The sequence below is a fragment of the Myotis yumanensis genome, unplaced genomic scaffold (assembly GCF_028538775.1).
Source record: "Myotis yumanensis isolate MYYU_CA2020_CCGP unplaced genomic scaffold, mMyoYum1.0.hap1 SCAF_4, whole genome shotgun sequence".
NCBI classification, from domain to species: domain Eukaryota; kingdom Metazoa; phylum Chordata; class Mammalia; order Chiroptera; family Vespertilionidae; genus Myotis; species Myotis yumanensis.
The window spans coordinates 3,532,251-3,556,595 of NW_027223755.1; the positions used below are offsets into that span (position 1 = coordinate 3,532,251).

Consider the following 24,345-nt stretch of genomic DNA (forward strand, 5'->3'; position numbering starts at 1 on the left):
CGGGCACCCCCTCGGGAAGGACCGCCGAGGCCTCTCCCTTCACGGTGAACCTACGCTCGCAGCTCTTCCAGCCAGAAAACACAATCCTCATCTTAAACGGTCCGAAGCAGAGCGCCCTGGCATTTCACTTCAAGATCTAAAACTGTCCCTCAGCCACTGCAACAGGCCTCCTCCCTATCTTATTTTTCGTCACAGTATTTTGTCACCATTTGAAATTTAAATATTTGGTTATGGATTTTTCCACCACCTCCAACCAACCAAACACACACACACACACACACACACACAGAATGTGTGAAAGTAATTATTCCATGTTTTATCAACCATACCGAGTATGTTTGCTGGTAAATTGTGCTTTAATTTCTGCAGTCAGACATGGTGCAGTGAGATACAGGTAAACTTCCATTGTACGTTCAAAAAATAAAAAGCACATTTATACAGATTTAGCCCAACAGCTTATTCCCTTAAAAAAAAAGTTTTACATGTAATTAAAGCTAATTTATCTTCAGTGTAAAAACTTGGAGGTATAAACAAACTCAAGATATTATACACGGTAAATTAACGTACATTTCCAAACGTGCACAGTGCAGCATCTTAAACAAAGCAAATGGTCTCATTTCAGTTTTAACTGTTAAGCATAGCCCACATTTCAATTTTGAATAAAAACGTCACAATATATAAACCCACTGAGAATTCTGTACACAAATACAAGTTTATAGAAATCTGATTTCAAATATAAATAAATTGTCATGACCTCCCATGTTATAACAGCTTATTTTTCTACTGTAATTTTTTTAAAGTCATAGAAAAATATTTCAATGCACATTCAACTGCTATGACGGGGGCCATGACTTGTGCCTTTAAACCATACTTGGTGAAGAGTAAAGCATCGCACCGGGCGTTTCTGGAATGAAAATTGCTAAGATCTTAAGACTGAAGAGGCCACGGAATAAATATTCCCGCGACAATATGGTAGCAAAAATAGCTCCGTCGTGTGTTCGGGAGGCCCTTGGGGCAGAGACGTGGAGGTTGGAGCTAGTGTACGAGGCCCACAGAGCGTGAGGGGGCTAGTGAACAAGTGCACTGGTGAAAGCTACTGCAAGCCTGCGCCCACCTCCCCGGTGGGACTCTTCAGGCAACCGAGGCCGGGCGCGTGCTTGGCCCCAGCGCAGGAGTCCCGCCCTCCGCCCAGCCCGGCTCCCGTGTCCACACGAGTGGGGGAGCAAGCAGTCTGGTACGGACAGAAGACGATTCCGTGCCCACCGAGGACCTCACGCTTCTTCCTGCCTCGGGACGAGTGGGAGCGTTTCTAACACCTGCTACTTAAGCCGGGCTCTGCACTGGGCAGCAAATGCACTTAAAAGGCAAACATTCCCGCTGACACCGTCTAACCTTAGACGTTTCCTCCCCTGCCTTTCGTGGGTTTAACGGGGCTCCACTGAGAATGAAAACCAGTCCTTGCAAAGTGGACTTTCCTGCATTTAAAATCCAGGCCATTTAGAAGCAGGTGCGAGGGGGTACCAAGCGCAGTGCAGTGTCTTGTATGGCTTTTAAGTCGCTGAGGCACAATCGGATAGCCATCGCTTCTGATGTTGGTGCTCAACCCCTCCCTGGGAAGCCACGGCCAGAGGGATCCTCATCAGCCTGTCAGGGGACAGAGGATGTGGGGAACCATCTGCGGGGCTGCGGTGGGGACCCCGGCCTGGGCACGCCGCTAGGAAAAGGCCCAGCATCACCTGCACGCACTGAGCCCCCAGAACGGAAGCGCCTCTGGGCAGACTGAGAGTCCCCCCGTGTAAAAACCAGGTTTAGCAGCAAGACCCGGGACCACGGGCACCGCAGCCGGGCAGCATGGAGGGACGGGGCAAGTGGACGGAGCAGGCAGAGACCTGGAGGCGTCAGCACGTGGAAAAGGGTGGCGTGGTTGGCGGGCCGAGCACCCCCACACAAAGTGCCATCCCTGCAGGAGGGGGACGGTCTGCCCCGCCAGGATGGTGACCGGGAGGCTTGCTTCCGCTTTCCACGGGCAAGCGATGCAGGAAGGAATGATGCGGCGGGTGCTGAAGTGAATGCCATACATCTCAGCGCTCCACCTGAATCCTCCCCGTCGCCACTCACATCACACGAAGCTGAACCTGCTCTGCACTGAGACTGGGTAAGTTATCTTGGCACCGAAAGGATCTGAAGAAAGAATCGATCCAAGAATATCTGACCAAAGCCCTTCTTAGTAGTAAACGAGCTACGGCCGATTCCGTATAATACTTGTGCGTCAGGGAGCAGTTACTAATGCTAGAGATACGGGTTTAATTGCATAGTCTCCCAGGACCAGGAGTAGAGAGCCAGCTCTTCTCCTGAGGCCCGGTTCCCTCCGGGAGCTCTGGGCCGCTGGCCCTCCTCCCAGCATGGCTTCAGCGGGACACACAGCCCCGATCAGCGTGTCCACGTGCGGCCTCCTGTCCCAGTCCTCGGCTTCCTCTCCCACAGCCGCCGCCCGCAGGTCACACCTCCCCGAGGTCCACAAACTCATCTTCTCGCCGGGCCAGGTCCTCTTCGTCTCCCAGAGCTTTCCAGCTGCTGGTGGGCAGGACGGGCTTGGAGGAGTGCCGCTGCAGCAAGGCGAAGGGGAACAGAGAGGACAGGCGCGCCGAGCTCCGCAGCAGGGACGGGGCCTCGGCCGGGAGGGCCGTCTGGTGGTGGTGTCTCTCGTTGATTTTCTCCTGTAAGCTCCGCACTTCCTCCATCATTCCCACCAGTCTGCTCGTCATGGCCACCGCGCCACCACCCAGGATTTGGGCTTCTGGAATCCAACGCAAGTAGCGCTGGGCCCACACCCTGATCTCCGGCCCCTCGATGTGAGGCAGCAGCAGGCCGTGGTAGTCGGCGGGCTTGCTGTGCCAGCTGTCGTAGAACTCTCGAAAGCTGTCTTGCAGCTCATCGGAATAATTAATCAGTTTGCTAATTCTCTTGCCCAGAAGGTTTTTAATTAAATGATCTGTTTCTTCCCTGAAAAATCCTCTTTTGGGAGATGACTTAGATTGGGTCAGCGGCAAAGAAAGCTGTCGCTGATGCTTTGAGAGAAAACACAAAGAAAAGCCTCTGGTTAGCCTGACCGCACAGGGACCGTTGCTCCTACCACAGAAAGAGGCCCGATCCTGGGCTAACGAGTCACGAGCCCTCAGAACTGCCATGTGCATGCAAATTCCTGAAAATGCTCACAGAGGGCGGCTTCGTGTCTATTCCACCCGCCCGGAGCCGGGCCGAGGGCAGCTGTGACGCCGAGGGCAGCTGCCCCCGCCCCACGGTCACAGGGGCGCCAAGGGCACCAGCACTTGGGAAGGGCAGGTTTCCCCGAAGCCGGGTGAACACGGTGAGGAGGGGGCCAACTACCCGAGGGTCCTGCCCCTTCGAGGAAATGACTCTGGCCAGTGGAGCTTACGCTTAAGTCAGAAAGATTCTTCTGGAGAGTCAGGTGGGGGCAAAGACCTGTGAGGAACTGACTGACGGGCCAGATGCTCTCCTCTGACAAGCTGCGCGGAGGGAAAAGGTGAGAGCGTTCACCTGTTTTTCCCGCGGTAACTCTCTCTGCAGCCAAGCAAGGAGCTTTGTGTTGGGGCGGCTGTGAAAGGGCTGTGAGGACCGGCGTGTCCTGACTTTACTAGTTAGTAACTCAGTTCTCACGCTGACACGCTGGTTACATCTCCTGGCTCTGTCTCCTGGCCGGAATTTCTCCACACAGACCCCACAAAGGGGAGGGCAGTCAGGCCAATCCCCAGGCCCCGCTTGGCCCTAAAGGGGGCGGGAGCCTGGCTGCTCGGTGTGGAAGGTGGCTCCATCCCCCAGTGGCCTGGGGCCCAGGGGAGCCAAGGCAGGACTCACAGCAGGGCAGCTGCCAACGACTTCCCGCTGCGGCTGGGCCCCCTGGAGGGGCCTCAGGCCCAGGGTGGACGTTCCCTCCTGCTACCCTCTCTCCTGCCAGCGAGCCCAGAACTCCCCGAGCTCCACACAGCGTGGCCAGAGCTTAGCTTTTGTGTGTGTGCTGCGCCCCCTGGTGGCGGCAAGCACACTTCTGGTGACAGCGGAGTTAGGATCACAAAACTGCCCCAGGACAGTGGGTAAGGGCCCTCAGCGATGGCAAGGCCTAACCCTTATTTGGTTGATTTATTTATTTAACATATTTTTGTTGATTTGGGAGAGGAAGGAAGAGGGAGAGAGAGACAGGAACATCAGTGATGAGAGAATCATTGATGGCTGCCTCCTGCCCGCCCACCTGATCCCAGCTCTGCTGACAGTTCCAGCACCAGCGTAACGTTTATCCCTCCACACACGCCTGGCGGGTGAAGGGGCCAGGCATGTGGGCCTTACTTTGAGATGCGTTCCTTTCCGCTGGCCTTTGTCCAGTTTTGGTTTTTCCACGTACAGAGGGTTTTGGAGCAAGGCCTGGGCTCTGGATTCAAACTGTACAGACCAGTCCCACACCGTGAGCAGGTGCAGAGGCGTGCTGTGTGCATCCTGACCTTCCCTGCCCTGCAAAACAAGCACAGGTCAGGCAGGGCCGGGGCCGGGGCCGGGGCGGACACAGGACACAGGGAGGCTCCTGCGCCAAGACCAGCCCCACGCGCCTCGCTTCTCAGGCTCCTGCTCTAGGCTGTGGGGGGAGGGGAGAGGTCACGTGCCAGTCGCTGTCCTGGGCACTTTCACAACCACCAGTGAAGTCCTATTATTTCTGCAATTTTACAACTGAGGCTCAGAAAACTGAAGTGAACGGTCTGAGGTCACGGAGCTGGTACGGCCGGGCTGCGTCTCACTTCACTGTGGGATTTGGCAAAACCCCACCTGGAGGGCCAGCTCGAGCGAACTCCGAGGCCGCAGAAGGTGGGTCAGAGCTACCCTCCCCCCCCCCCCCCCCCCCCCGGCAGCATGGCCACTAAGGGAAGCACCAGCCTGGCTGCCTGGTCTCCGTTCTCCAGAGGAGCTCCACACGTCGAGCAAGTGGGAGAGAAGGCCGCTGTCTGGTCATCTGGCCGTCGTCACAAAGGACAGCTCTCAGTTTTGTGAATTGCCTAACCCCAGCACTGGCTCCCGCTCCGCACTCTGTGAGACGAGGGCGAGCGCCGGCTCCTCTGCGCCTCCCCCTCGGGGACCATCGGGACGCAGACCCCAGGTGCGGGGTTACATACAATCCCCAGGAGGCACTGGGAGCAGGGCCCGCCCACTGCCGTGTTAAAGCTGTTTCATTTTTATCATCAACCTTCTTGCAATCTCCTTGTGAGGCAGTTTTCCACACACGGCTCCTAAGAGGGACTCACCAGGTTCATCTCCTTCTGATGAGGCGAGTTGAAGAAGAAGGTGCTGAAAATAGGGATGTACAGGCTGTCCGACAAGACGGTCAGGTACGTCTCCGTGAACTCGAATGCTGGGGGGTGCTGGTGCACCAGCTGCCAGACACAATCCAAGAAGAGCAGGAACACGGGGACCTACGTGACAAGACACGCGTTACTGAGCGGGCACGAAGGGGCCGGTGCCAGCCGTCCAGCTCAGGGGCAGCCCCCCAACGGCTGCGGAAGAACCTGCTGGGCACTAGTCTCCAGGCAGCAGGGGGCTCCGTCCCACTCCGAGCGGGAGGCGCTCAGCTAGGTCGCAGGCCCTGACGGGACACCCTCGGCAGCGCCCCCTGTGGGGCGTGCGGAGACCCGATGCGGAACTCCCAGCTCGGCGTTGGCAGAGGGGTGGGCACGCGGTCACCCTGACAGGAAACACCGACTGTGAGCCCTGATGAAGTGGGATGTTACTGCCCCTGGTCGACTTTATTTAAAAAACTGTATTTAGTTATTTTGAATTTTGTTAATACCCCCTTCCCACTCCCACAATGAGAACCAGAAGAGAGAACAGGGGAGAAGGCAGACGCAGCAAAAAAGAGTTCCTAAGGTTTTTTCACAATTATATTTCTTAACTGACGGACTCCTTTATTAGCAACCGAGAGGCAAGCCCAGTATTAGCAGAGAATAGTGTCCCAGGGCCTCGTCACCCACCCGTGCTCATCCTGAGCCACCTGTGCCCTGCAGGTGGGCAAGACAGGCCCTGACAGCCTCTCCCTCGGAGGCTGGCCCAGGTCTCTCACTCAGCTCACAGGAGACGTGAGTGTGGAACCGCTCAGCTCACAGGATTCGTGAGTGTGGAACCGCTCAGCTCACGGAAGACGTGAGTGTGGAACCACTCAGCTCACGGGAGACGTGAGTGTGGAACCGCTCAGCTCACGGGAGACGTGAGTGTGGAACCGCACAGCTCACGGGAGACGTGAGTGTGGAACCGCACAGCTCACGGGAGACGTGAGTGTGGAACCGCACAGCTCACGGGAGACGTGAGTGTGGAACCGCACAGCTCACGGGAGACGTGAGTGTGGAACCGCACAGCTCACGGGAGACGTGAGTGTGGAACCGCACAGCTCACGGGAGACGTGAGTGTGGAACCGCACAGCTCACGGGAGACGTGAGTGTGGAACCGCACAGCTCACGGGAGACGTGAGTGTGGAACCGCACAGCTCACGGGAGACGTGAGTGTGGAACCGCACAGCTCACGGGAGACGTGAGTGTGGAACCGCACAGCTCACGGGAGACGTGAGTGTGGAACCGCACAGCTCACGGGAGACGTGAGTGTGGAACCGCACAGCTCACGGGAGACGTGACTGTGGAACCGCACAGCTCACGGGAGACGTGACTGTGGAACCGCTCAGCTCACGGGAGACGTGACTGTGGAACCGCACAGCTCACGGGAGACGTGAGTGTGGAACAGCACAGCTCACGGGATTCGTGAGTGTGGAACCGCACAGCTCACAGGAGACATGAATGTGGAATCCAACTTCTGAATCAAAGTCCAGCACTGTGTCATTTATATCACAAACAGGCCATCCAACTTTCCTTCAAAACTTGAACACGTCAATGTTGAGATGCTGAGAAACACTTATACTGCATTTCTATCTCACACCTCATTTCATGCTCCAGACCACGAAACAGATGAAGACTGTCTGTCCTCGCCGTGCGGTCAGGGACAGGGTCAGAAGGCATGGGGACTACTCCAGGGCTGCATGAGCAGGTCAGAAATTCTCTGGGGCTTTTTCTCCATTAGACACGTGCCTGTCGGTCCTATTTTCTGAGACATGGACACACTCTTCCCCCACAGTCTCAGCTCTCTCTGCCCATCATATTATTTAAATACCATAAGATTTCAAACTAATTTCCCAGAAAGGCAAACTCCACTCGAAGAATGAAGACAGTGAATTCCATTCAGCTCAGTGAGATACAGCCCAGGCCTGAAAGAAAGAAATCCAGGCCAGCGACAGAGGCCTGGGTCCCCGGGAACACGCCGCACGCAGACAGACATGCCTGTTCCCTGGAGTGAGAAAAACCACGAGGCATGCTACTAGCATATGGCAGCTCTGCAGGCGATTTAATTCAAGAAAGGACCCGTGTTCATTTTTCCTTCCATGATCATTAATCTTACAGCCATGGAGCCTGTGCCGCTGCAGCGAGACAAGCAGAACCAAACCCTAACGCTAACACTCCTGCACCCGCACTCACAGGGCCAGAAGCAGATGCAGGGGCGTCACTCACAGGCACACCACCAGGGCCCTGGCAGCAGGTGGCGCTAGCGTCCCCCTCTGCTTTACTTGGAACAGGTTCATGTGCAAGGAAAAAGGATCCTGTGTCACGTATTTTCTATAGGAAACTTACACCCTGAGTATCCACTTTTTTGCAAAAACTAACTTAGCAGAAATTCTAGGAGTCTCTCTTACTGAGTTAATTTTTTTTTTTAATATATTTTATTGATTTTTTTTTACAGAGAGGAAGGGAGAGAGATAGATAGTTAGAAACATCGATGGGAGAGAAACATCGATCAGCTGCCTCCTGCACATCTCCCACTGGGGATGTGCCCGCAACCCAGGCACATGCCCTTGACCGGAATCGAACCTGGGACCCTTCAGTCCGCAGGCCGACGCCCTATCCACTGAGCCAAACCGGTTTCGGCGAGTTAATTTTTATTAAGTTTTACAAATCAGTACTCCTCCCACCATGGACTATCTATCCATCCTTGGTGTACACCCTGAGAAGAGAGCATACTAGCACACTCGCTACCATTAACATCTCTTTCCTCTGGGAAGGGCTTCAATGTTGTTTAAATCATCAAAGTCATCACATGGCGAGCCACACAGCCTTCCTGCTGAGCGGTGCCGGGTGCATCCGCACACACGGCGAGCCACGCAGCCTTCCTGCTGAGCGGTGCCGGGTGCACTCGCACACAGTAGCCCCGCCCCAGGCGACAGGAACTGAGGGACCGCGCCAGGACACTCACCTCCTCCTTGTCACTCTGCCGCAGGTGGTTGCAGCGGTCCAGGAAGCAGTGCCCGCCCGCGACCCACTCCTTCTGGACGAGGCTCTGGAAGCCGGCCCTGGTCCTACAGTGCGGGTCCATCATCACTTGCACCAGCGAGGAGACGAGGCAGCAGAGGTCGGAAGCGTTCTCCTCTAGGAGCCAGGAAGGAGGGCGAAAGTGTTAAAACCTCCAGAGCACTCACACTCGCACACAAGAGCAGGGCCCCAACACCAGGCCTGCCATGGAGAGCCCAGCTCTAATTCCCTCAGAACAAGGGCAACAGAAAGAGGGGATGTTCCGAGTGCAAGAGGGCGGCTTCGCGGGCCAGCAGGCCCCCGCACACGGGGCACTGAGCACGCGGTGCTCGCTGAAGGAGTGACCGCAGCACGGCAGACCCTGAAGCATGTGGGCATCCCGTGTGCTGCATGAGAGGCTGGATCACACACGCAATGGTGACCTGCTGGGCTCTGCAGACCAAGCTCACCACCCGGGGCTGCGTGTCCACGTCTCCGTCACTGAACTCATTGCTCCCAGAAGCTGCTCTCGGACCCTCCTCGGAACTCCTTTCCCGCTCCCAGCCCCTCCGCCCTCTGCTCGGAGAAAGTGAGTCTTTCTGGACGTGCCCAGTGCTCCACGCTCGTGTGTCTAAGAGGTGGAGGGCCTGGCTCCCGGCCTGGCCAGACAACTCTCCGTGGCCGAGTCCCCCGGCCCAGCCCTGAAGGGCGCAGCACAAAGCCCTCACAGTGACAACTCCAGCAAATTCCTGCTCACTTCATGGCCCACAGCCAATAAACACACACATCTGCATCTGTGCGTTTGTCTGAGAGCGTTAAACGTATTAGAAGTCAGGGTCTAACACCCCAGGGTTTCCTCTCCATAAAGAGAAGAGCAATTCCAGTGGCTATTTTAAAATGGCCCACAAGGATGATGGCACTGGCATTAGGAGTCAGAGACAGTAAGAAGGGACTGTGAGCAGGGAGAGCAGTCTGGTCCTGGGACTTGCCCCTCTCAGACCTGCCGTCACCCCACCTCCTTTCCACCGTGAGGACTGAGCTGTCGCTGTTGGTTAGGGCTTTTTCAGTAACACACTTCAGGCCAACCCTCCCAACTGGTTGTCAGCTCCTAGGAGGCAGAAGCATAGAGCTCTGCACATGGTAGGTGCTCAATCAATGTATTAAATCCTAGGCCAGCGAGCCACCATCAGATGGGGTAGAAGCCACAGGCAGACACCTTTTCCCATCTGCCCATAAAAGCTACATCTCAGCAGCCATGCAGCGTGTCAGAGAAATGATAAGAGCTTGAGGGCAGGAAAGCAGGAGGCGACCTATGCCATTTGAAATGTAGGGGCTAGAAGAACCTATGGTCCTCTCAGCAGCAGTGCTTTGGCTCGGACCTCACCAATCCCAGCCATACACTGTGTGGCGGCTCACACCTGCTCTCACACACGGTGAATGCCTATGCCTGTCCCACCCATAGCAGAGTAAGCCCCTGAGGAACAGGAAATCACGCACCACAAAGTTCCTGTGGCAGCTGTACAAGGTTGTTAGACAGAAACATATAAAAATAATAATTAAACCACCCATGGGTCTCCTTTTATAAAAGGGATTATCCAAAGACTGTAACTTTAACCAAGTTGAGTTAATATAAAACAAAATCCCAAACATTAGAAAATAAGCTTCGGTAAAGACACCAAACAATTCCTTGCTGGGCCGTGAACAGATCTGCCAAGTTTCAAGGGAAGGAGTTTATTTTTAAGCTGAAACACTGAACCCAACGCCAAGGACTGCAAGGTCAGGCAGGAGGCGGGCAGAATCCTGCGCTGGGTCACTGCTTCCAGTCGCCTCGGCTGTGCCCACAGAACCGAGCCTCAAGCACGAACATGGAGGCCAGGCTCATACCTACAAGAAGGACGTTCGTGTTCTGTGCGTCCAGGCACTCTATGACCTCGATCGCCTTCTTCAGGCAGCGTCTACATGGAAAAGAGACAAGGAAAGAGGCATTCGTTCCGGGCTTGGGACGAAACAGGAAGAGATTTAGAGACAGTCCACGCAGATCTTCAGTTTCTGTCTTACCTGCTTTTGCTAAAACCTCCAAAACAAACAGATATTGCAAGACACTCGTTTACCTATTAGAAACTCAACCTTTCCAGAAGGGACTCTCAAGATTGACATAAAAACGCTCCCAGGTGATTTCTAAACTAGAAATCCTCAGTGAGAACTCGGACAGAGGCTGCGGTGGGTCCCGGTGAGACCTGCCAGGCCCCCACTGAGTGCTGCACGCCCACCGCTTCATTCAAGGTCACTGCCCGGCGGTCAGTGTGCGACAAGCTCCACCACGCCCAGCGGTCCTGCGTGTCTCTAGCTGCACCAGTCCCTCTGCGACGGGGCCACTGCTGGCAGCTTTGCCTTTACTCATCCGCAGGGCTTCCCGCAGGCGGTCCTCTGCCCAGAGGCGCGGCCCCACCCCGACCCTTCATCTGCTTGCGGACACTCAACCTCCCCTGCCCCACAGAAAGAAGGGCCTTGATGACACTTATGGCTGCTTGCGAGAACATATTCCAATTCTGAGACGCGCAGCAAGCGCTTCAAAACATATCTGTGAGGGAGCGTGGGAAGGGAGGCTCCTCCCACAGTGCACAGGGCCCAGCTGAGAGAACGCTCACCCCAGGATCAGAGCAAAGGTGTTTAGTCCACAATCAGCACCCCTCCCCTGCCCCACCCGCTTCTTCCCGGAGGACGGCACTGCTGCCCAGAAGGATCAGGCTGCCTCACCCCCCAACCCTCGCTTCTCTCAAGGCCTAGTCTTCAAGAGTATGTCTCCTGGGGAGCAGGTAGCATGTCTGTACATTCTGATCCCATGTGCACAGATATGATAAATAACAAATGCAAAATGTTTAACTGTGAAATATAAAACACATTATCTGTCAATCTGCTTTACGACCATTAGAGAACTATAAAAGTCACAAGCAAAACAATGGCTTCAAATACCTGATTATGTCAAGCCAGCTGCTGCTTTCCAACAAAGAAAACCATTTGATATCTGTGTCCCAAAATTCAGTACTGTTATCTGGGGGGAAAGAGCAGAGAAGTCAGGTGGCTCACGCACACGCCTGCACAGAACCTGCGCTGCTCAACGCAACGCGCTGCTCGAGTGCGTCCAGGCACAGGTCTCCGTTTCCATCAAGGCGCTTCCAGACCCCAGCGGGAATGGCTCTGAGCTGGAAGGCCCTGGGAGTGTGCGGCAGCCAAACCAGGTATTACTGCTGAAGGAAAAGGTGCCTACGACAGGCACAGAGCCCTGCCCGCCTGGGGCGCAGGAGGAGAGCAGCATCCTTTGGTAGAGATAGTTGACACCTTGGGCGGTATCCTCCCACTTCACCCTCACCTACGATCCAGGGAAGTACCACAGGCTGCTGCTCCTAGAAGTGGTACATCCTGGTGCCATGAGGGCCCAAGGGGGAGACCCAACCTCCACTGGAACCCTAAACACACCCATTCATCCACCTTGCATACCACTACCCCGTGCCCAGCCCACCTGACTCAGAGCCCCGCATCCCACAGATGTCTACTACTTCAAAGCTGCAAATTCAAATCAAAGGCTGATGGCCTGCAGGTCCCGGATGGTGAAAACTCTAGTGGAGACTCACAGTCCTGCATCAGCTAGGGAAAGGGCCAGGGACAAGGCAGCACCTCCCACCGGATCCGCTGTGTGTCTTTCCTCCGTGACAGAACACGTTTGCCAGCATCTCTCACCTATCAGAAACAGCTGTTTAAACTTCGAGTACGCAGTCTGGATGTCGGGCAGGGACAGGAAGTTGCTTGATAGGTCTTCAGTTTTGACAATTTCATAGGGTGGCCTGTGGATGACCCTGTAAATTCTAGGTATCAAAAGTAATGCATGATTAGAAAGGCAGACATGAACTAGAAGGGGCTGATTTCTCCTGAGCACTCGCTCCGGCCGAGACCTGTGTGAGGAGCTTTGCAGGTGCCCTCCCATGTGACCCCCACCTGCGAGCGAGGCAGGCACACAGGACCGCCATGCCAGGCAGTGCGCGTGGAAAGGGAGGTGTGTGGCGTGCAGCTTCCTGGCCCGGGATTAAGCCGTTTACACACTGATCGAGCCATGATTTGAACTAAGGCAATTTAACTCCAAAGTCTATGCCTTTGCTCCTTTGTTTTTCGGTTTTATTGGGATATAAGTGACACACACACTGTCTGAGGAGTACAGAGCGATGACTGGACCTACATACACTATGAAATGACCACCACGATAACTTCACAGCCATTATCTCAAACATGTTCTTTTTTCTTTCAATTTTGTTTTGTATTGGTTTCAGGTGTACAGCTTAGTGGTGAGACAATCATATACCCTACATAATGTTCCCCTTGGTATTTCCAATATTCACCTGGAACCATATGTATGTATTGTAATATTACTGATTATATTCCCTCTGCTTTACTTACGTCAACGTGACTATTTTGTAACTATCAATTTGTGCTTCTTAATTCATGTGCTTTGGGTTTTAACTTTTTATTTGGAAAATTTGCAAACATGCAGCACAGTGACGTGCGCCATGGCCTCAATTGGACAGCTGTGAAGAGCACAGACACCCGGTCACTGCCCCTAACGCTCAGCGTGCGTCATTACAAACAGCCACCTGAGGTTGCACTCGGGAATGCCACGCGATCAGAGGCAAGCAGATATGGAGACACTACTAGGAACTGCCCCTTGCTTCTCAGAAAACAAGAACAGAGCTGAACAATAACAAAACACTAAACAGCACTGACCCATCCAAGAAGTTCTTGTGGGTTTGTAGAATGCCATCGTCCTGTTCTTTGGGCAGCGCTGACATTTTTAAAAGGGCACATCCATTGTGGTAGGACCAACACCATATCTGCAGGAGGAAATGAAGGTTTTCTCAAATAATATACACGACCAACAGGGAACGGGTAAACTTAGCATTTAAATTCAGTCATAGAGAAAAATTTTTAAGTTCACTACGAAATGGCTGGATTTATTCAACTTTGCTAAGTTAAGGAAGAGCTTCAACGAAAAAGGCTTAGAAAACAAAACAGGTCTAGGAGGACCCGCTCAGACTTGCTTCTGGTCTGACACACACCTCTGACCTGGCCTTCGCACTGGGAGCCTAGAGGCTGACGACACCATTGCTGTTGTTACTGGGCAGGGGCTCCTGCTGGAGTGAGGCTGGGCATGCCAGGACTTCACCTGGATCGGCTCACTCCATCCTCACACTGGGGCAGGTATGATTATTATCACCGTTAACAAGAAGAAACTGAGGCCTGCAGACCAAGTAACTTCCCAAGTTACCCCAGGAGAGAACGTCAAGGACCAACAAAGGGAGGGGAGGGCAAGAGAGGACCAAGTCCTGTGAGTGCCCACAGCGACAGTCTCCGTGTTTTTCTGGATACACCGGCCATTTTCATTGGCTGGTTGGTTTGCTGTTTGGCAGCAGCGAAAGCAGATCAGCAGTGCTCCGGGGCACTGATCTGCCAGGGGGGCCTGGGAGGGAGGCAGGCGAGGCTGAGGCTGGCTGGGGCCACTGAGTCCATGTATGGACTTGGTGCCTGGGACACGGCCTGGCTAAGGGTTCCAGAGCAGCTAAAGCCCAACCTCGGCTCTGCTGCCCGGGCTCACAGGTCAGCCTGGAGGGTTCCAGCTGCCACTGCTCCGCCACACTCCAGGCACGCCTGGGACGGCTTCTAAGAAACCGAGGGCTTCCATCCGTTCGATCTCCTTTCCTGCAGCAGAAAGGCTGGCTCCTGGATTCAGCCGCCACTCGTTTTCTATCAGGGCACGACCACAAGCTAGCTCAGCTGAGGCGCTAAGACACAATTCCCTGACTCTCCTCTATTTGAAACAGTAAATGGAAACAAGCCAACTTCCTGGACAGAGCGACTTCTCAGGAATTTAGCAAAAAAGCACGCCCTCCCCTATTGTAATATGTACTATTTCTGTCTGGGAAAGGGCTACAGGGTTCTTAGTGTGAATGACTTGACAATAGACAAGAATCATAGTTTGTTAATCCTGTTTACCTAAAGAAAGGAAGGGGAAATTATTCATTATTTCATACATCTTACAGGGTCTCTCTTCATAAGGCCCAAACCAGAGTTTTAGGGGCACAGGTGGAGGCCAGGAAGCAGTGAAGTAAGGAAAGGAACTATTAAGGAGGTAAGAGGACCAAGACAGCACAGTGTTCCCAAAGCCAAGACAGGAATTTAAAAGGGAGACGTAGGCAGTGCCAACACTGTAGAGAGGGCGTGGGGGCCCGGGGCGCAGGCTCGGTGCCTCCGGGGTGAGTGGCAGTGCGGGCAGCAGGGAGGCAGCGGAGAGAGTGAGTTCAGACTCGCCCTATCCTGGCAGCACGTGGAAGGAGCGTCAGACAGGAGCGTGGCTCTGCGGGAAGAGCCGCTTCGGGTGGGGAGGGCCCGGAAGGGTTACGGGGAATGGGAAGACTGGGAAGCAGGTTCCAGCCAAGCAAGAGGCCTGGGGTCGAGAGGAAGGAAACGAGCACAGAGAAGGAGTGGAAAGGAAGGAAGCTGAGGGAGGTCTTGCAATTGCTGTCCAAGATCCCACTGGAGGGCCGAGCCTCCGAGAGCCAGAGAGTTCAGAACGCATCATACAGCCCAGGGAAGAGGTGGCACCAGAAGGAGTTAATCACCAGGCGAGACGCTGAGCAGAACGAGGACCCCTCCACGGCAAGCTGAGTTCTCACGTATCCCATCGAGTGAATATCTATAGCCCCACATAAAAAAAAAAAAAAAAAAAGGAAATACTCTGGTTGGGGCCAAAGACTCCAGAAGGGCGGCAAGAGAATGACTGAAATTACAAACCACGGAGGCCTCCCTAGAGGAGTGACGGCAGGAACGCAGACAGGGAAAGGCAGGGGGAGCGGCGGGACGGGACCGTGGTGATGGTTACGCAGGACTGTGAGTACACCGGATGTCACTATGGCAAAGTTTACACTGTGTGCATTGAGCGCTGTGTTCCCCGAACACGTGTGTAAATTCCATCTGGCTAATAGTTTCTGCCGTCCGTTCACATGCTCAGGACTGGCGACCTCATACAGTGAGCACACCTCCCTACAGTTTCTATCGGAGTTTACTGCCGACCCCTCGCTCAGGTTTTAGCACATGTTCTGCTGCCAAAGTCCCGCACAACACAGCGGCGAAGCAGCTGGCCCATGGGCAGGCGACGCCTGTTTCTTCCCACAGAGCACACCCTGTTCCTGGACCGTCTGGGAAAGGCTGACAGAGAAGACCCTCATTTCATTCCTCTAAGAGTGACTCGAAAACTGCGGTCCACAGACCCAAGCTGGAGCCGAGACCCTGCCAGGCGCTCAGAAGCCCTGTCCTTGCCGCCGGGTGGCACTGGCACTGGCACTGCTGGCAAGGGAGGCTAAACGGCCCTGCCGCCCTCAGCCTCACTGCCACGCAGAGAACACGCGGTTTCCCTGGACAGGGTCCCTGATGAGGGACTAACGGCATTAACATGTGACGGAATACGAGGCAAGCAGCACGGTACAATGTCTCTCGCAAGGAAACGTGCTTATGCAACTGAGCTGAGGACCCGGCGAGCTGCTCTTTCCGTGTTCAGACTTCAGTAACGGGCAGACAGTCATTCTTTTTAAATAAATAAATAAGTAAATAAAGTGAGTTTATCACGTCGCCAATGGTTAAAAATTGAACTTTCAAGTAAAAATTAGGATTCTGGAAAAGCGAGTCTCTGACTTTTTAGCTGGGCAGCTTCCAGCAGTTAAAGGTCCTGCTGATGAAATGGGGTGATATTAATGTGTGATTTTTATAGTCTGTAAGAAAACGTCACTATCTGGACAACCTATATTACCTAGGGAGCCAGCATTTTCCAGATGAACAAGATTCATTCAAGGTACAAGAGAGACCAGAAGGTTTTAATTTAGAGAATGAAAAGTTTGATTATGTTTTCATCGGATTCCTTACTGTAATTAACCTTTATGAAACTCCCACTGACCATTTTTTGGTGTACTATCGAAGAACAATCTTCTCAATTATGAGAAAAGGCTATTAAATATTCCTCCCTTTTCCAAATACAGATGTGTTAGGCTGGATTTTTCTTCATGTCCTTCAACCAAAGCCTAACATACCATAACAGGCTAAATGAAAGGAGCATACAGAAGCAGACGGCTGTCTTCTATTTTCTTTTTCTAATATGTTTTTATTGGTTTCAGACAGAGGAAGGGAGAGGGATCTCCCTATTGGAGAATGAGCCACAACCCGGGCATGTGCCCTGATTGGGAATTAAACCTTGACCTCCTGGTTCATAGGTCAATGCTCAACTGCTGAGCCACACAGGCCAGGCTTCTATTTTCAAAAATGTAAAACTGCTTTTTTAAATTTTGGACAATATAACTATTTTTTCATAGAAATGTGTTACTTCCATTAGCAGATAATGAGTTTATTACTAACATAACAATGGTTTTTGTGATTTTTTAAAAATATTTTTATTGATTTCAGAGAGGAGAGAGGGAGAGAGAGAAACATCAATCGGTTGCCTCCTGCACGCCCCCTCCTGAGGATTGAGCCCGCAACCTGGGCATGTGCCCTTGACCAGAATCAAGTCCGGGACCCTTCAGTCTCCAGGCCAATGCTCTATCCACTGAGCCAAACCAGCTAGGAAATGTTTTAATGTTTCAGTTTTATATTTTTAAAAATATGTTATTGATTTTAGAGAGAGAGGAAGGAGAGGGGGAGAGAGAGAAGCATCAATGTGAGAGAGAAACATCGATTGGTTGCCTCCCATATGCACATCAAACAGGATCGAAACTGCAAGCTGGGCGTGTTCCCTGACTGGAAATCAAACCAGCAACCTTTCGGTGCGTGGGACGATGCTCAAACAACTGAGCCACACTGGCCTGGGCCAGTTTTAATTTTTTATATGGCAAATATCAGTACATACAACCACATAAACAAAGACTTTTTTGAGATCCTCAGTAATTTTAAGAGTGTAAAGTCCTAAGACCAGAAAGTTTGAGAATTGCTGCTCTAAATTTAAGGTTGCAAACTGGTAGTACATGAACCAACTTGGGCCCAAAGACATGTTTTTTAAACCTTCAAGTCAGATGCGTCCATTTAGAAATCAGGAAAACACACACAGAAATCCTACCTGTGTTTTCTCCTGAGGAATTAGAGCACCTGGCAACACCAGGCCCATATTCCCACCCAGCACGGACCTGCTGACACGGAGCAGCCGCCCTGCGCTGTCATTACGCCCGGCCTGCACGTGCTTCTGTGCAGGTGACCCCAGCGTACACATCCCGCCTCCTACACGGGAGGGAGTGGCCTTTCTGGTGAACCAGCCATGCACACAGCAGAGCACGTGTTTGCAATTCTCATTCCTCACTAAATTCCTGCCAGCTTGGCACCTACCAACCGCCCATTAGAAACTAGAGTAACTGCTGGAGTCTTGCTCTCTGTGATCAGTGAGACATTAAATATGGCTCCCATCCAGTGATTCTGTGAAAACTCAGTAAGCGCTTTATGCTGTCCCTGGGGAAAAGACGGCCACGCCCATTCAAGATGAGTGGTGGGGCCATGTAGGAGCTTAGACCAGCCGTGGGCAAACTATGGCCCGCGGGCCGAATCCGGCCTGTTTGAAATGAATAAAACTAAAAAAAAAGACCGTACCCTTTTATGTAATGATGTTTACTTTGAATTTATATTAGTTCACACAAACACTCCATCCATGCTTTTGTTCCGGCCCTCCGGTCCAGTTTAAGAACCCATTGTGGCCCTCGAGTCCAAAAGTTTGCCCACCCCTGGCTTAGACCCTACTGCCCTCAGAGTGGTTGGCTCAGCCTCAAATCACTTAGGTGTCAAATCAGGCTGTCTTTCAACACTAGGCAGATCTGTGACCCTCTAAGACAGTGGTTCTCAACCTTCCTAATGCCGTGACCCTTTAATACAGTTCCTCATGTTGTGGTGACCCCCAATTTCATTGTTACAAATTGAACATAATTAAAGCATAGTGATTAATCACAAAAACAATATATAATTATAAATGTGTTTTCCGATGGTCTTAGGCGACCCCTGTGAAAGGGTCGTTCGACCCCCAAAGAGGTCGCGACCCACAGGTTGAGAACTGCTGCTCTAAGAGCTGTGAGAAGGTGTCTGCTGAGCACGCCAGGGCCTCTGTGAGAACTTTAGAAGCCCGTCCCAGGGAGCCTCAAGCCTAAGACTCTCCCCTAGGGAGTCCCTAAGATATTTTTGGATCACTCTTGGACTGAAGACAAACTATTTAGTACTAAAGCCGAAGGCTTTCAGGAGAACAATTTGCCAAGATGGACCGATGAGCAACCCACGGCTGTTAGGGTTTCCAGATGTACTTACTGGGATGCCGTGGCCCTGGAAGCGTGACACACTCTCTTCAGGAAGAGGGGCGGGGACCACAAAGTACGCTGGCAGCCTGGAAGAGAGAGGGCGGCAGTTTTAGGACTGGAGTTAATTTACTAAACATGGAAGCTCAGCTTTAATGAACACAGGAAGCTAAGCAGACAGGTAGGAAATGGGTCCTATTTCCCTGTTAAGAACCAGCACAGGTGAACTCTCTCAAGTCACATCAGTCAGGAACCTAAGTGCAAAGCCGAGCTCTGCCTGAGTCTGTGTCACCGCAGGTGAAGTTCCCACCCACAGAATGAGGGGCTGGAGTATGTGACATCCACCAGAGCACAAATGCCCAAGTTGGGGGTGATCTCTGTCATCACATTCGGACAATATGAGCAATGACGCTGCTTCCAGTCAGATTGCTGTGAAACCGGTAATCACGATGACTACTGCCATCTTACCAAGGGCTCTCACAACACCCAAGGGCTTACTTCATGCCCGACTCTGTTCTAATGACCTCCCATGACTTATTTACTTCATCTTCCCAACAGCGCGATGGGGCATGTGCTAGGATTACTTCCATTTGGCAGATAAAGAAGTTGAGACGCAGCCCTGCGAAGGCCTCCGCAGGTCACAGTGGTGAGCACAGTGGAGCGAGGACCCGACCCCCAGCACTGTGACTCCAGATTCCACATGAGAAAGTCTACAACTAACCAAGCGGCTAGGGAGGGATGGGGGAAAGGGGTTTCAGAGTGCAGAGCGCAGGGCTCCTCGGGCTCCACTAACGAGGCTGCCCCCAGGCTGCGGCCATAGAGCTGGAAGCTTTCACTCAGAGCTTGAGAGGAAGCCTCACGGGAGGCAGGCAGGTGGGGTGAGGGACACGGGGTGAGGGACACGGGGCGACACACAGAGCAGCAATGGCGCCCTGGGCCGTCTGCTCACAGGCTCCTGCTACACGCGTCCTCCAGGGCCAAGGCCTCCCGCCACCTTCCTGGGAGGGGGGAAGGAGCAGACTGTGGGGCTGGACAGCCGCTCTGACCGCGGGGGGAGGGGACGTAGACACTGGGTCTCTCGCTCCTCTCCAGACGGATCAGAGTCCCTCTCCTGACCCAGGGGGCTTTCATTAACGCACTCCCTGCCTCCTCCTCCTGGAGTCCCTCTTCAGCCCAGGCTCTGAGGGGACACAAGGTGGGGCAAAAGCAGGCTTACAGTGGTCCTCTCTCAGAATATCTTCCTGCACTGCACTCTCCTTCTCACTTAAAGGAAGCCTTTACCGTTCCTTTGGCATTTACTGAATTGCAGCATCACCACTCTTGCACTTTAAGGCCATGTCTGAGTAAAAAGGGTCACGTGAACACAAGTGCTGTGATACCACGACAGTCAGTCCGAGAACCAACATGGCTGTGAGGGGCAGGAGCGTCTGCACATGGACGTGCTGGACAGGGCGGCCTGATTCACATCCTGGGAGGGACGCAGTCGAACAGCATTAGGTTTCTTCATGCTGCTCAGAACAGCACTCGATTTCACTCTTATGCATAGTTCATTTCTGGAATTTTCCATGTAATATTTTGGCCTGCAGTTGACCACAGGTAACTAAAACCATGGAAAGCAAAACTATGGGTAAGGGAAGACTACTGTTCAAATTTTATGAAACTGTCAGCAGAGTGCTGGGCGTTATGCTCCAAAATGATAAGATTCAAGTTTCCAAAAGAGAATTATGCAGAGTCATCCTTTAAAATGTAGGTCAGAGCACATCCTGCCTCTGCTCAGACTCCTCCTCATTGAACTATAAATCCTCTGAAGCCTCCCAGGCAGTCACCTCCAGCCACTCCCTCCTCCCCGACCTCACCCCCTACTACTCTGGCCCTGGCTCACTCCTCTCCGGCCCCGGGCTCCTCACTGTTCCCCACCCAGCCGGACAAGAGTCTATGGCAGGCCTCGGTTCCTGCTGACCCGCCCTCCCCCTGCCCTAACCTACTTTTCCCCTCGGCACTCCTGCCTTCCAGTCCACTACAAATGCTCATTCACTCAGTCACATCTCCTGCCACTGCAACAACAGCTCCTGAGAGGCGGGGGTCCTTAGACTGTTCACTGCTGTATCTTTAGTGGCCAGGACTTCCTGGCACAGAGTAGGCACTACAAATTTTAATTGAATGAATAAATAAATTGAAATGTTTGATAAGAGGAAAGCAAATACACAATATAAATTCAGAGACGCCTCTAAAAATTTTACAGTTAGATTATAGATACAATAATGGGGAAAAAGACACACATTTGCTTTTGAATGTTTGAAGGGACACTTTAAGGGTATTAGTGTGGAGAAAGGGAACCTTCTGATGGGAATGTAAAATGGAGTCGTTGCTGTGGAAAACAGAGTGCAGTTCCTCAAAAGTTAAATTTAGAGTCACTACCTGGCCTAGCAATTCCACTCCTAAGTATTTACCCAAGAAGAAATGAAAATATACATCCACACAAAACCTTGTTCACTGCAGCACTATTCATAATAGACAAAAAGTGAAAATAACCCAAATGCCCATCAACTGATGAAGGGTAAATAAAACGTGGTGTACACATCCATCCCATGAAATATTATTCAGCAATAAAAAAGAATGACATTCTAATAAATGCCACAACATGGATGAGCCTTAATAACATTATGCTAAGTGAGAGAAGCCAGGCATGAAGACCGCGTATTACATGACTCCATTTATATGAATGTGCAGAGCAGGCAAGTCTATAGATACAGCGAGGAGCTGAGTGGCTGCCTGGGGCTGGAGGTGCTGCGAGGACGTGGGAGAGACTCCTGATGAGGATGAAGTTTCTTGGAGGACGATGAAAACTGACGGGAGTTATGGATGCCCAGCTGTGTGACTGTATCTGAAAACACTGTATGTTTCAAACAGGTGAACTGTCTGGCATGTGAATTAAATCTCAGTAAAGCTGTTTTTAAACAGCACAGCGTGAGCGCTTACCTCTCACAGACTTTGTAGCCTTCATTGACACTCACTGCCTTGTACTTCATGCTGCCTTTGGTCCGCTCCAGTTCCCAGCACCAGTCCTCCAGTGTGTCAAACATCACAGTATGGTTTTTGGGATTGGTGGCTAACAAAATAAATTTAAAAGACAATACACTCTTAGCATGAAGCGCTGGTATATTAATGATGTGAAAGTGAATCCTCAGGCCCCAATTTCCTCTACTATGCCCATGATTATCCAAGCAGAATGATTCACTGCTTAATTCTAACTTTGTTCCTCTTTTTTGTCATTATTTCAAAATTACGACTGAGGCTCTTTTCTTTTTCTTTAAATCCTCACCCGAGGATATGCTTAGAGAGAGGAAGGGAGAGAAAGGGAGAGTGAGAGAAACACTGATGTGAGAGAGAAACATAGATTGGTTGCTTTCCGTACTTGCGCCCCAACTGGGAATCACACCTGCAACCAGGCATGTGCTCTGACCGGGAATGGAACTGGCAACCCTTCAACGCCTGGGCCAACCAACTGAGCCCTTCCAGCCGGGCGAGGCGCTCTGTCTTTTTATACTGTAGCAAAGGACTTGTTCACCTTCCTCTCCTTGCAAAAGTCATTATAGCTCCATTTTCAGTCATCTGACCATGAGACAATTTTTATGACATAAAAAGATCCTGAGAGGCACTAAAGACGGGCTTAGCACAAATACTAAAATAGATGTCTAGCCCTACCAGTATGTGCACAGGATGCAAACTCATCCGACAGCATGCCAGATTCCTGAGTGTAAATCCTCCTTCACTTTGAAGACACCCTGCCCAGAGGAGTTTCCAGTGTAACACTCGCTCCTGAGGGCCACAACCACTCAGAGCCATGCGGGCCTGCCAGCAACGGCTGCGTCACAGAGACGACACCTCTGCCCCCGCCCTGCCCTGCGACCCCCTGCGGGAAGGGCATGCCCAGGACACTCACTGCTGCTGCAGCTCAGCCCTCGCCCAGGCCACAGCACTGCTTGTTGGGGTGAAATGCACTACTAGAGTTCGGGGTATTTACACCAATCGGTTAGTTTAAGCCTTTACACATCTAAAAAAACAAGCATTCTGGGGAAAATAAAGTGTCTGACAAAACTCCCAACCGCTCTTTTTAATAAAACCAGATCATTGTATAAAGGATGATAATAAGAAAAATGGTTTAGAAAACACAGTAGTTAAGTATATAGCCCTGTATGTGCCAGGCACTGTTCTGAACATACTACATGAGCGAACTAAGTCCTTATGACCCTACAAGTTAGATGATATTCTTTCTTCCAGCTTACAGGTGCAGCACAGAAAGGTCAAATGACTTGTCCAAGGCCACAGAGCTAGGCAACAGCAGAACTGGAATTGAAACCTAGCAAATATTTAAAAAGTCCATAAAATAATAAATTCAATGAAGTTTCCCCATGGACATAAATAGTAATACTCCAATTCAAGCATAACAGGTCATTTTCTCCACAATACAGATAGGTCCTTCCCCAAAACGCCGTCATAAGAATTTAGGAGTACCTTTCCGCCAAGCACAGTGATGAATTGTTAAGCCTGAGAATAGTGAAAGGTGCTCAGACTGCAAAGCAGCCAGCTCTCCACACCCCTACGCAGTGAAAAAGCTAACTGGTCAAGTCACAATTATCTGTTATAATCTTTTCTTATCAAAATCTGGGGTTAGAACAGGGGTGGGCAAACTTTTTGACTCGAGGGCCACAATGGGTTCTTAAACTGGACCGGAGGGCCGGAACAAAAGCATGGATGGAGTGTTTGTGTGAACTAATATAAATTCAAAGTAAACATCATTACATAAAAGGGTACGGTCTTTTTTTTTTTTTAGTTTTATTCATTTCAAACGGGCCGGATCCGGCCCGCGGGCCGTAGTTTGCCCACGGCTGGGTTAGAAGGAGGAGAGAAGAAGGATGGGATTAAAATAGAATAAAAGATGCTTCATATCCTGGGCCTTCTGGCACAACAAGCCACCACAAGGTAACGAAACTGCCAGGGTTTCAGCACACGACTGACATATGTTCGCCAGCTGAGAAACTGTTCTTTCTACCCTAGGTCCAGACCAAGAATCAGGATATAAGGAAGAAGCAGAACTCCTAAAAATAGAGGATGATTTTTCAAGTGTAAACCCAATACAGGTTTATTTAAACTACAGTAATCAACAGTCATGTTTTGCATACCTTATATTGCAATAAGCAGTTGTAAGCCAGCACCTAGTTAATCAGCACTTGTACATACATTTAAAGTGAAAAGGTGGCCCCAGCTGGTTTGGCTCAGTGGATAGAGCGTCAGCCTGAGGACTGAAGGGTCCTGGGTTCAAGTCCTGGTCAGGGCACATGTCCGGGTTGTGGGCTCAATCCCCAGTAGGGGGCGTGCATGAGGCAGCCATTCAATGATTCTCTCTCATCATTGATGTTTCTCTCTTTCTCCCTTCCTCTCTAAAATCAATTTTAAAAATATTTTTTAAAAGTGGAAAGATGAACTTGTTGAATGAAGAAACAAATTTTATGTTCAGCCTAATAGTCGTGCTAACTGTGTTTTATGTCAACGTAATCCTCTGAACATAACCCGTCCTGTGTAATATGCAGTTATACTCCCAATGAACC

General features: G+C 51.6%; 1 protein-coding gene across 1 annotated transcript in view; it reads right to left on the bottom strand.

The window, feature by feature from the left end:
• Nucleotides 1–337: 337 nt before the first annotated feature.
• The window catches only part of MTMR12 (myotubularin related protein 12), a 50,872-nt gene continuing 26,864 nt past the window's right edge, over nucleotides 338–24,345 (bottom strand). Inside the window, exons 7-16 of the mRNA XM_070411762.1 lie at nucleotides 21,716–21,845; nucleotides 18,750–18,825; nucleotides 13,155–13,261; nucleotides 12,120–12,244; nucleotides 11,355–11,433; nucleotides 10,266–10,336; nucleotides 8,347–8,519; nucleotides 5,307–5,474; nucleotides 4,363–4,524; nucleotides 338–3,068 (exon numbers count right to left, since the gene is read on the bottom strand). Of these exons, the coding sequence (XP_070267863.1) occupies nucleotides 2,499–3,068; nucleotides 4,363–4,524; nucleotides 5,307–5,474; nucleotides 8,347–8,519; nucleotides 10,266–10,336; nucleotides 11,355–11,433; nucleotides 12,120–12,244; nucleotides 13,155–13,261; nucleotides 18,750–18,825; nucleotides 21,716–21,845 (1,661 nt within the window). The 3' untranslated portion in view covers nucleotides 338–2,498. The remainder of the gene's footprint in view (nucleotides 3,069–4,362; nucleotides 4,525–5,306; nucleotides 5,475–8,346; nucleotides 8,520–10,265; nucleotides 10,337–11,354; nucleotides 11,434–12,119; nucleotides 12,245–13,154; nucleotides 13,262–18,749; nucleotides 18,826–21,715; nucleotides 21,846–24,345) is intronic.